The sequence below is a fragment of the Haemorhous mexicanus genome, chromosome 2 (assembly GCF_027477595.1).
Source record: "Haemorhous mexicanus isolate bHaeMex1 chromosome 2, bHaeMex1.pri, whole genome shotgun sequence".
Classification (NCBI taxonomy): Eukaryota; Metazoa; Chordata; class Aves; order Passeriformes; family Fringillidae; genus Haemorhous; species Haemorhous mexicanus.
The window spans coordinates 83317196-83330151 of NC_082342.1; the positions used below are offsets into that span (position 1 = coordinate 83317196).

Sequence of the window (12956 nt, forward strand, 5' to 3'; positions counted from 1 at the left end):
AGCAAGTGTGCTCTCTAGGATTCTTCCGTTCCCAGTACAGTATAAGGCAGAGAATGAAAACCAGTGGAGAATATTCCTGATTTCTAGAACTTTCCTCCGCTTCTTTAGTTTTTTTTTCCTTCCTGCTCTAGAGGAGCACATAGGAAGGCAGCAACCACAATAAGAAGGTAACGAGAGAAAATGCAAAGACAGCAATAAAAACCCTCCTATCTGCCTTTCATTCAGGGATCTTAAATAGATTTTTTGCTCAGGCAGAGGGAGAGACTTTGGTGGCCTGTGGAGTTTCTGGCACTGGACCAAGCAGCATCCCCAGGCCCATCCCAGCTGAAAGGGCTGTCCCTGGTGGTTCAGGGAGCTTGGGGGATGTAAGATGGAAAAACATCTTGTCTGGCTCACACAGCAGGGCAAAACCCTTGTACATGGGCTGGAAACAGTACTGCCAGGTGGAGAAGAAATGAAGGACCTTGTAGGTCCTTGTTCTTCATCTTTCCTGCCCCACTGTGGACTTGAAGGATCACAAAGTCCTTTCTACCTGTTGAGCTTTAGAAAGGGTTTCTTCTGTCAGAGTTCTTGCACTGCTGCTCAGGAGTTATTTGAGGCAAAAATCAATGTCTATTTCATGTGGTTGTTGCTCTTTCTTTCTTGACCTTTTGTGTCCTTCCATCTGCTCCTAGAGGCAGAAGCCTATCTCAAACAAACAGGCCTGCTTCTGGCTTTACAAACTGATTTATCCTCTGAACTCACTGACTACTTCTACTCCAGTGGAAGATTACACTGGCAAAAAGAAACAAAAGGTAGCGATTTCTAATGTTTTCTACATATCAGCAAAAAGGCTACAGAAACTTAATGATGGTGATACTTTGCAGAATTCCCTCCCTATGCACACTTCAACAGATCAGAGACCCACTGAGCATCTCCTCTTGCCAAGAAAATATCTTTGACAGACCTTTTCAGGGATCACTTCTTTTCACAAAGATTTCGTGTGCAAGTTTCTTTCCACCCATAATGTTGTTAAAGAAAAGAGGTGAATGTGAAAAGGTCCAGAGGAGAGACTGTGGAAATATGTGGCCCAAAAAGCTTTGTCCATACAGCTCACTGCCTGTGAAGTCTTCAGTTTGTCATATGTGACTGCACTGGTTTTTTGGGCATTTCTACCCACTGCAAAGACACTTAAAGAAAGCCAGAGTTATGTGTGAGCCTGCTCTGAAGGCAGGACAGGCCTGAGCAGAGAAGAGAGAGAGGCATTATCTTGTCGCAGTCTGGAACACACTCTCAGTTGACCCAGATTTCACTGAACACCTCCTAGCAGCTCACTAACCTTTGGAAGTTCATTATGAGAAGGTAGAATCATGACCCAGCTCTTTATGACAGCTCTTTGGCTGCAACTTGCAGAAGAAAAAAAATTAATTAAACCTGCATTCAGCACCATCACAGCTGTTAGCTCTTGACTTCCCCAAAAATATGGTCTCAACCTTCTGTTTCAAGAGAAATCATTCCTTTGTACTGAGGATAATCACTCCTCCCCCAGGCACAGACCCAACGCCATTTGCTGTGACCAGGCTCCTCTTCTCCTTTGTTCATTACCTGTAAGCAAATCCAAGCGTTCTTTTTAAGCCCCAAAGCAAAGACTTCCAAATTTCCTCTGCAGGAAGTCACTTAAACAACGTGTGTTTTCATTAATCCCAGGGGAATTATCTTCATGAATGCCATGCTTTTTAGGGGGAGCCTTTGCCATCCACCTGCTCCCTTCCCTCCTCAGAAGACCAAATCTGCCCTGCTTGCAGAACACAAAACTCTCATTGCCTTATAACAGCTCATATTGTACAGGATTAGAGGCAATGTTCTCAGACCCAAGCAGATTTTAGCGCGTTTATTCCTTGCATCTTTGGTGTCTCCAAAGAGTCATAACTAGACCTTTGGGTTTCAGAAGTGTGCGAGACACTGAACTACCATGGGAGGAACTCATGTCTCTCAGATAACTGTGGATCAAAGATTTCTTGTGTCTGTGGACTTGAGGCCGTTTGTCTGTATGGGTTAGGAGGTACACAAGGTTTGCCCTGGCCCGCTGGCATCACCCCTTCTGCTCATTTCCATTAAGCCTGGCATCTGCCCGCGAGTGCCGACACAGGTCACCGGGGCTGGAAGGGCACTTACATAATTGCTTTTTACACAAAGGCTCTATTCACACCAGCCTCTGGCCCGTGTTGCCAGAGCAATGTGGGAGCTCTGTTGGACTCACGACATCTCCTAATGATGAAGGGGGTGGAGGAGAGAAGGGTGTCTGGCTTGTTGGTTCCCTTATGCCCATTTCCCCCATGTCCTGGGTGCACATCCCCTCCAAAGACAGCCCAGTAGGACAAGGGGATAACCATAACTGCCACACACTCTGCAAGGATGTGGTCTGCAAAGGAAAGTATTACAAAAGTGTTGAGAAAACTATTTGGAAAAAGCCCAGTGCCCCAGCCCCCAGTGGGGCACTATTTCTAACTGTGTGACAGCGGAGTTCAGTCCGAGGACCTCCCCTCACTTGTGAGACTGTCATACAGTCAGTAGTCCCCTGAGTAGTGAAAGAGGGGTTTGGGGCAATTTCATAAGCATCACATAATCCCTATTTTAGACCCATACTTAATTCAAAATTCAGCAGCAGGTGATTTCTTGTCCATATTGCAGTTTCCTGGCACATTATCTTGTCTTGCTTTTCCTTTTTTTTTTCACTGGCTTAACTATGCAGAGTGTCCCCCATGCCAAAGCCTTACCTACTCCCAGGACCCCCTAGCACCTGCAAGCCTGCCACCTAAGTACCCTGACTAGATTCCCAGAGTAAGCTGCCTTTGAAAGAGTCAGCTGTCTTCACACAGTGACCTGGGTCAGCCCATGTATGGACACACACAACAAATCAACCTAGCACTATTAGTTACATTCTTTTATCTGCTGCAGGACAATTGGGTTTTTCTTTCTGCTGTGGACAAGCCACGATCCTAATGTAACCTATATAAATATCTTTGAGAAAATCCTGGCAACTGTCACATGGGAGTTAAAGTTGTTGGCTACATGTATGATGAGATCAAGGCATCAAATCAAAGGTTTATCAGCAAAGGCTGGACAATGATTGAGTGGAACCACAGCAGTGGTTCCAAAAAGAGAGCACAGAGACGTCAAAACTGATGCTTGTGCTTGGAGTCCCATCTGCCAACAGACAGGGAGCCAGTAGACATTTTGGAATTTACAGGAGTTATTTGGTACTTCAAAATTTACATTCTTTCTTATTTTCATAGATATTTTGCATACAATCTTCATATTCAGTACCAATGCAGGTGATTAATAGATTACAGTGGTCTAGGAACTGAGGGTCTGCAGTAACCCTCTTAGTGAGCTCATTGCAGTCATTGGGATGGATGTGGTTAGAGGCACAGGTAACCACAGATAGAGCAAATGCTGAGGAAAAGGCTGCAAGCATTGGCACGTGCAAGAGTGCATCTAATTCTTCTGTATTGCCAGCCAAAGGGGACTAGCTTCTCTCATCACTGTCCCACATGTCCCAGAACAATTATTGTTTGACTTTAATTAACTCAAGTACTTCCATACACAACTCAGAGATAATTGTGTCACATTAGTAAGAGATGCTTTGAATGTTCTGTATCATGATAGTTTTACCCTGCTTATTTCTCTCCTTAATTCAGCAGTACATAAAAAAATAAAATACGGTGAGAGTAAAACCCTGTGTAATATTGCGTATCATATAAAAAGATTTTGGTACAGATGAAGAAGTACAAAACTTTACATGCCCTGATCTTATCCTGTCCATCCCCTGTGGAGTCAAAGTCAACACAGTTCCACATTTAACACAATCCCATTATACCCATGGTAAACACTAGCACCTGTATAATTTCTTCCCCTCTCCTGGTTCCACTAGAGAATACTGATCCCCAGACAACACTGAAATAATGGACCCTGAATCCTGTAACTTCAATGATGGTGAAAACCAGCATTACTCTGGTTATGAAGTGGTCTTACAGATTTTCCAAGCTCTTAACTACTCCCAAAAGTTTCACAAGGTAAATGTTCCCGAATACAGGAGAGACACACACAAAAAAGAGGAGGTCTTCGTGTTCTAGGAAACACTGCATTAATGTGTTCATCTTCTGCATGGCAAATGACAGACCAACGTTGAGACTCTTTCTGTGACTTGTTACATGTCATTTCTTATAGCCAAAGGAGATCTTTAAGGACGACACATAGATGACAAGATGACATATAGATAACAAGAGCCATCTTCAAGATTCATGGCAACATGCAGCCAGGGTTGTATTCTAAATTGTCAAAGAGGAACCCCCAATTACATGTTGAACTTTGCTAGGTCTGAGCCGTGCTGGAGTGGCTGCATTTATCTAAAAGGAAGTTCATATGATACAAGCATAAAATCTGCCAGACTTGTGTGCTACAAAGTTTGGTTCTGCATCTCTTCAGTGTCTCCACAATCACTTGGAAATTTGTTGCATTTGTTATTCTTATTGCACAACTGATTTGCTCTCCTTTATCATGAGCCTGTATCTTCATGTCCTGACCTGTGAAAATGACTGTTCTCTGTCAGCTATGCCTTATGGCTCGTCTTGCCTGTATCTTTATCATGAGCCTGTATCTTCATATCCTGACCTATGAAAATGACTGTTCTCTGTCAACTATGCCTTATGACTTCTCTTGCCTGTAGGCTGGATCCTTGCATCACTTGGAGCTGACCATTGTCAATTTCCATTTTTCCAAGACTATCGTTTACCATTACCTCTGAGAGGAAAAAAAAAAAAAAAACAAACAGCACCACCAACAAAAAGCCACTAACAGCTGTCTATAATTTTAATTCACTTACAGTTGTTTTCTATATTTGCTAAGTCTTCTTTTTCCCATCCTTACAGCACTTTAGGATATACTGACATTTGAAGTAGAGCTGTTAAGGTCTTATTCAGCTTGGCCTGCATCTTGCATAAACTGCTGTTATTTTTCAAAAATGTTACTACTGTCCTAATAGATCATTAAATGTCACTGTGAATAATACTTCATGCCAGAAGGAAAAACCTTGATTCTTTCCTTGCTTGTCACTCAGTTGGGAAGGACTTTTAGGTAGCCTGAATGATGACCCAAACAGGGAACGCTGCCCATTCACTTTCTTCCTTGATTCCTCCTTGGTAGTCAGCCCTGGCCAAGCTGTAGAGCCATCAGGCTGAGGAAGCACAGACATTTTGTATTTACAAACCCTTCTGCTGTGTTGTGCTGCCTTCACAGCTGTGCAGTGTGGACCAGCCAAAGTGCCCTTACAGCTCCCATACACTGCAGACCAAAGTCACCCTATTTCTTATAGGCCTTTGCCTTCAGCACGTTCTCTGCATGAAGGATGGCACTGAATAGGCACAGCAGAATCTGTGCTGTATCACTTTAAACAAGGGCACACAAATCTGATTTTAGCTCACAGATCTGCCCATTCCTCAGTAGGGCTGCACTTGAGACTGCTGTCTGGTGAGTGCCACAGTTGTCTTCCGTTCCCCCCTTCTCATCCCAGCTGAGTTATTTGCATCCAGGTATTGCCACGCCGAAGATGTGCCCACCATCTGCAGCTCTGCCTCCTGCATGCTCCTCCTCCCCACTTCTCCATCAGCCGCTACCTGGAGGGCCTGTCTCTTCCCAAGGCTCCCTCTGAATGATTTATATGATTGCATGGTGAGCAAGAACCAAATGCGATGGATGTAAATCCCAGCCTTGCCTTACCCACCTGCCATTGTTCCTGTTCATGCTGCAAGCTTCCTCAAGAGCAGGCCCTTGGTCCCATAGCAGAACTACTGGAAATCTAAGTACAGACTGGAAGTGTGAGATTGTTGAGAAAATTAGCCAAAACCAAAATTTAGATCTATGGCTAAATTAATCCCCAGATTAATGCTATCAAAGCTAATGGTGTTTATAGAAAGTCTTGTTTTCTTTATATTCATGTGAGAGAAAATCAAAAGAATGCTAGAGGCAAATTTCGTCTAGCAGAATTGGAAAAGAGAGCATGGGGACAAAGCTGTAATTACTGGTATTTCCTATCTGTTGAAACCTGTGGGTGCAAAGAGAGTCAGTGAATAGGGTATATTCAATGGCATTAAAATTAGTTTCTTTTTCTAGACTTTAGCTCAACACTGCAAATTAGCAGGGGGAAAATAAGCCTCAGAGTGAACAGGCAAAGAAGCCAACTTCATGTTACCCTTTGCTGTTAGGGAAAAAAAAAGGCATTTTTTTCCTTCAAGAATTCAAATTCCTAGCAACCCGCAGTACAGCTGCACACTGACAAGCAGGAACTGTACTGTGTTTCTCACGTGGCTCAGTGTTTGTGTGTCCATGTACACACCATTATCCTATTTTCCTTTTAAACATATTACTTTAATGAAGAGAGGACAAGCATGGTGTTTAATTAACTCTTGCTTTATAAAGAAGACCTTCTGGCCCAGATTCATCATGGTACCATTTAGGTACCTGCAGGGGAATCTGACTTTGGATCATTCTGTATCCAGCCAGTGGAAGGGTTGAGACCTTCCCAGCCATGGTTTGGACCACCAGAGATCAGAACTGACAATGCAAGGCACCCATCTCTTTCTGCAAACCATCACAGGTACTTAGGATAGTTGTACTCCTAAGTCAGCCTTTCACAGAACTAGGAAGGATTATTTGATGCTTCAACATATTTCTACTTATGACTGTCATCCCACATGCAAATTTCTTCTGTAAGCAATAGCTGTTACTGAATTATCTTTACTCTATTTTGTTACTGAATTAGCTGTTACTGAATGCCTACAGGAAAAAAAAAGACAAGTAAATAATGTTTTTCTTACAGTTAAAAAAAAAATGTACCTTGCAGTTTGTGATCACTGCACAGACCTGAATTATTTCAAATAAGTCCTATGTCACAAAATGTTTACTTAGTTCCTAATGTTTTTCACAACAGTTAATACATTTGATAGTTTGAGACTGCTTTTCTTCAAAGTTTTAAAAGTATAATTGAAATCTACAGAGATGTAACTATAATTAGAAGTGGTATATTATTAATAGTGGTAATAATAATAATATTGATGTGGGTGTTGGGGTACAGTAGGATTGATTGTTTGCTCAGTACACAAAAAAATTCAACTTGAAGCACCAACCCTAGAGTATCTGTCAGTACCATTCTCCAAACCTACCTGAAATACTGCAAATTATAGTAGGAAAACCTACTTTGAATAAAATAATCGTTTTTACAGTTATGTTTTCAATGGCTTTAATGCAGCCTGCTCTTACATGCAAGAATATTGATTTGTGTTAGATTACTATTTAAGGTGGATTTTTGTCTTAATTATTCCAGAACATGATTTAGTATTGAATTAATACTGCTTCAGTTTAGCTAGATATGCCACTGGAGAGACACATTTCCTAAATATTTTTGTAAATGGGTTATATTTTCACTTTACTTGCTTTACTTGGAGTCCTCTATTTAATAATTACCAAGCCTCAAATGAAAACCAGAAAAAGGTTTGTTCTCCTATGCATTTCTCTCACTGCTCGTGCACAGACACGTGTGCTGCTATGGACTGTACCTTGCTCTTGGTTAGCCTTGCTCACTGTCAAACCCAAGGCCAGCCTGTGATCCCATATGGATTGCAGCAGGACATTAAAAGGGTGTGCAGTGCTTCTCAGAGCCACCCTATGCACTGCTGGGGCTCAGCTCTGAGTTCTTCAGGGAAGGGATTGTACTTTTGCACTTGTATTTTTGGGTTTGTTTTTTTTTTTTTTTAAATGTGTCAAACTACTGTTAGAATTGCAAATAAGATTTTATTTTTCTGTCTGTTGAACTTCAGCATGTCTTAATGCAGTGTTTTTATCTTCCAAATCCTACCTCAGAGACTCGTGGAGATTAAAGTGTCTAAAGGAACAAGTCAGGTTTGGCTCTATCGAAAGCATATGTCTTCTGTTTAAAATTTAACTATGATTCATAGTTAATTGTTTTAAACTTGTCACTGTGGTAACAAAAAAAAATCCTTAGGAATACAGAGTGACTTTTGACACCTATCCTGACTCTCAGATTGGCACTGCTGGGGCACACAGAGTAGCTCTGCATCCATTGGGGAAATTCCCCATATGTGGTGCTCAGGTGGGCTTTGCCTTGGCTCCAAAGGAGATTTGGAAAATATTATTGTGCCACCCACTTGGTTATTTCAGCTTTCATCCCAGTCCCTGGCTCTCAGCACAGGCCCAGCCTATCTTTAGCACTGCAGACCTAATGGAGGGGTGCAGTAGCAGCAGCACAACCTCAGCAAACCCCTGAGTCAAGAAAACTTCCCTCCACCTCCACAAATACCCATTGCTGTTTGCTGACAAAGGAAACTTCTGGCTTTGCCCTCTGTCTGCAGGCAGTTTCCCTGCTGCCCTGTGGCACAGCCCTGGACGGATGCTGGATGGTGATGCCGGAGGTGGGGAACAGAGCTGCCCCCCAGGTGTGGTGACTGCCAGCCCCTCCCCAGCTGGCACACACGGCCTCACTGCTCTTGGCCCTCAGTGTCTGCCAGCTAGAGAGGCTGAAACAGGCCAGCTGCACCCTGGGCTTCTCTTTTTTCTCTCTTTTTTCCTCCCCTTTGGAGAGCTTGTTGCCCTTCTTTTTTAAATGCGCTTGCCCTGTCTCAATGAGTTTGCCTCCTAAAACTTCTTCATGATTCCTGAGGGAGATGATATTTCTTGGCAAGCAGATGTGTTTGTAAAGAGCGAGACACACCAACTACAATTTCCAAAGGTGTCTCAGGAAGTTCATATTCTCTCTTTTCCAGGGAGCATTTACTTTCCGCGGGAGCATGATCGACATGCCATTACTGAAGCAGGCACAGAACATTGTTACACTTGCCACAGCCATCAAGAAAAAATGAGCTGGTAAATGAAGCTCTCGCCATGGGGCCCCAGTAGCTTTAAAAGATGACTATAATAGTTTGGGGGGAGGGAAGGGGGGTGTAAAATTAAAGACGTCAGGCTTAAACAGAAATTCATTTCCATTTTGCAGATCTGTCATAGTTTGCTTGCTGAAATTGCTAATTACTAAAACTATTCCCAACTCAAACCACTGCTCACTCCTGCATGGCCCATGGTCTACTCATAGCCTGCAATGAAGTTACATCATCAAATCTGTGACATCACAGTAATTACTCCAAATGTGGGAGTATGACTTCACTGAAGGAGAAAGGCAAAACGTGAGCCCCGAGTTCTGTTAAAAGAGCAGATGGAAACTAATTCAATTGTTTCTATTTCTTTCTGTGCTTCTTCCTGCTCTGATGCAGAGCTCCTGGCAGAAAGGAGAAAGCCTCGAATAATTACGTACCAGTTGAAATAGCTGCAATGAAAATCTTTACCCTGTGTGAGCTTTGCTTTCCCCCCACACTGCCCTTCTGTAAATGTGCAACAGCCATTAAAAATAATGCTCCAACAATGCAGGACTCTTGACTTTCTTCTCTTTTTTTTAAGCAGTCTCTATTCAGAGTTTCCTCCTGGAAGCGTCCAGCCCGGGAAGGGTTGGACGGCAATAAACTTGTAGTTTTTGGAGACACAATGCAGCAGAACTTGTGCATATGGTCTCGAGTCAGATTTACATCACATTAGGGATACGGCTACAGATCATGTGGGCTGTGTGGTTAACGGGCTTAGTAAAGCTGTTTTGAAGAGGTTAACCCAGCTTGTAGTAAGGGTAAATAAACATAACAACCAGGCATTGTCCTCTATTCAGCATGTACTCTTATATGGAGGGCTAAAGGGTATTGAAGCTGCAGAGGATCAACTTGTGGTTGCCAGAGGACTCCAATGAAGTTTGAAACACCAACAATCAGAGATTTTGTTTCTGTTCCTCATTAAATCATGAGCTTTTGTGCTCAGACTATGAACGACTGTTCTTTAAGAAATTAACAGAATGGGAAGTTTTAAACTATGCACCAACCTTTTCATGACCTACACAGCAGCAATGCTGCTGCACTTAGACAAACACCGCGGGGAAGGCTGTTCTGTTTATTTAAAATTGTAAATAGAAAACAGTTGTTTTTAAGTTTCATTTCTCACCGCCTCCATGGCCATTTCACGTATGGAACCACAGTGCCTTATTCCCCCCCGTTTCCCAGCTTAGTGTGTTTCCCCTCCGTCCCCGAGCAGCGATTTCACTTATTTGGGGTTATTCTTGGTTTAATTAAGGGGAGAGGAAAAGGGGGGAGGAAGAACCCCATCATCCGGCCGGGGTGGAAGCCGCGAGGGAAGGGAGCGCGGGGGCGGCGGGAGCGCCTCTCCGCGGCTCCCCCGGGAACGGCGGGGACGCGGCGGGGCCCGGCCCAGGGAGCGGGAGAGCCGCTCAGCTCCGTCCTCGTCCGCCGGGGCGGCCCCGGGAGCGCGGGGCGGGCGGGGGCCGGCGGCAGGGTCCCCCGCGGCCCCTGCGCGGAGTTCGGGGATGAGCAGCCAGGGCCGACCCCCCTCTCTCCCCCTCCGCCACCCGGGTCCCGTCCGAGGCGCTGCGCCGGGGGATCCCTTACAGCGCGGGGACCTCCGGGCTAATCTGATTAATTAAAGACTACCTGCTTATATTGCAGCTCCCCCTCATCCCCGCGCGTTTCAGGACACCCTCCGTTATTAATTCCAGGCTGACTAAATTATGGGCAGCACTATTAAAACATTATCAGAACTAATGAGAAACAATTACTTAGGAGATGAGCTGGGACGAGCCGTAGCCGGGCACGCGTGTCGCTCTCCCCGCAGATTGCGTTAATAAATCATCAGGTGCACGGCAAGGCGGCGGCGGGGCCCGGCGCGGGGCACGGAGAATAAGATATATGAGATAAGGGTTGTTTGAGGTTGTTTTTTTGTTGTAAGTTGGGGTGGGTTTTTTTCCTTTTTTTGGCATAATTTTTACATTAATCTCAATGGGACGCGTGTGATGGAGATGGTTTTATTCCCTTAATACCGCGCAGGAAGAGGAAGCGGGGGGAGGGAGAAGTAGGATGAGGACGATTTCAAAAACTAATGTCTTCATTGTTTTACCCAAGTCTGAATGGCCGGGCGTGAGCAGCCCGCGGGAGCTGCGCGGCCGCGGAAGGCAGCGCGGGGGGCGGCGGGGACGCCCCCGGGCCCGCACCCGCGGCTCGCCCGCGCTCGGCGCCTCCTCCCCCTCGGCGAACAGAAGGGATGGGAATACACTCTCCGAGGTGTTTACGCGCCCCCTCCCTCCTCCGCAGCTGACTGCTGAAGGAACTTCGTGACCCGTACGCGGAGAAATCGAATATGCAAATATAGTGCTGGATATATTCCGATTTTTCCTTAAATTTCCCTGACACCCACCCCTTCAGCGGAAAATCCCACTTCCTTTTAACAGCCTTAACGATTTTTGCTTTATCAAAAATAAAATCCGATTTATTTGGCTTTTCCTTTTACTTTCCGAAGCTTTCCGTGATTTTCCGGCTTTATTCTTCTCTTTCTTTCTTTTTCTTTCTCTCTTTTTCTTTCCCGCCTGGTGCTAAGCAAGCAATTGATGAAACAAAACAGATTATAAGATTAGCAGCAGATTTTGTGCATATTAATGATAGGGAAGGGCACCGAATGGGTTTGTAATTGCAGATCTTGCGCTTGGGATTGGGAACTGTAGCCCTGCTACAGCAAAGACCCCCCTGTGAGGTTTTCACATTGGAACTTAGGGGAAAAGTGAAAAAGTAATTACCAGAGCACAACACTGAAATGTTAAAGCACTTATTCTTTCTTTCAGCGTTCTGTTTTAAAGGGGCAAAACGGGCAAAATGGAAAATAAATTGCTTTCAAATAAGTAGGTTAGCACCTGAATGCTGGTGCGCATTTTCCCGGCTTTTTTTTTTTTTCCCTGCTTTTTTTTTTTTTTTTTCCCGAATTCTAGCAATTATTTAGCCGGGCATTGCCGACCATCCAAGCAGCAGAAAAGGGGGAAGGGAGGGCAGGGAGACCTCGGGAACACAGAGGTACTGAGCCTGTGAGGTTTGTAGCAAATATCTCCAGGAAAACTCTTCAAAGCTGCAGTTGGAAATTTAGTGGGATTTTTCTGGGGTGTTGTTTAGGTGGTTTTGTTTTTTTTTTTTCTTTTGCTTGGTTTTGATTTGGCTGGAGTTTGTTTGGGTTTTTTTGTTTTGGAATCGGGACTTAAAAGGAAAAAGATTGTTTTGGTTTTCTCTTCGACACGAACATCAAACGGTATTTTAACAAGAGATGCATTTCACAACCACAAATCCCTTACGGGAACGGCGTATTCCTTGCAATATCGACAAGTAACCTGACACTGAATTTTAACTCTTATTAAGGGTTTCTCTCCTTGTTTCTTAAGCTGCTTCAGCCCCCTCTGAGCTTACTCTTTCTAAACTCCGGATTTTTGCGTTTCAAACCCAGCGCTCCTTCACTGACTTTTCTAATCCTTCTCTCCCGTGATTAACGGTCAGAGATGGTTTAGCTTTAATGGCACCTACTCGCGTTCATTGTTTTAATTCTGTTTTCAACGGAAAATCAATGTATCTGGTAGAAATTAGGCTTTGAAAACTTTTTTTTTACGAGCCCATAAAACGGAGAATCTGCTCCTCGGGCAGTAATTCCTGATTTTGAATTGGAGGAGGAGGGGAGGGGAGGGGGTCGGGGGTGAAACCAACTTTGGCTGCATTTCATCCATCCCATCCCTCCAACCCTTCTCTCCCACTTTCACCTCCCTCGGGTTCAGAGCATGGCAAAGTCCTGAGGCAGGGCTAGTTTATAAAAACTGTTATAAAGATTAAAAAGTGGGAAGAAGGGAATGAAAGCTCTTGCGGACATGTCCACGATCTTCTATTTTTCCGCATGGCTGCGGCTGGGCAGTGCACACTCCGCGGAGGGGAGCCGCGGGGAGCAGCGCCCTCCGGGACAGGGGGGAGCACTGCCGGCGGCTTTGGGGTGCTGAC

General features: G+C 44.5%; 1 protein-coding gene across 4 annotated transcripts in view; it reads left to right on the plus strand.

The window, feature by feature from the left end:
• The window catches only part of CLYBL (citramalyl-CoA lyase), a 165035-nt gene extending 155569 nt beyond the window's left edge, over nt 1-9466 (plus strand). For 2 of the 4 annotated variants that reach the window (XM_059839285.1, XM_059839288.1), the window contains one exon: nt 8817-9466. In XM_059839285.1, the coding sequence (XP_059695268.1) occupies nt 8817-8912 (96 nt within the window). In that variant the 3' untranslated portion in view covers nt 8913-9466. The remainder of the gene's footprint in view (nt 1-8816) is intronic. The other 2 variants (XM_059839286.1, XM_059839287.1) reach the window with 2 other exon arrangements.
• The last annotated feature ends 3490 nt before the right edge of the window (nt 9467-12956 follow it).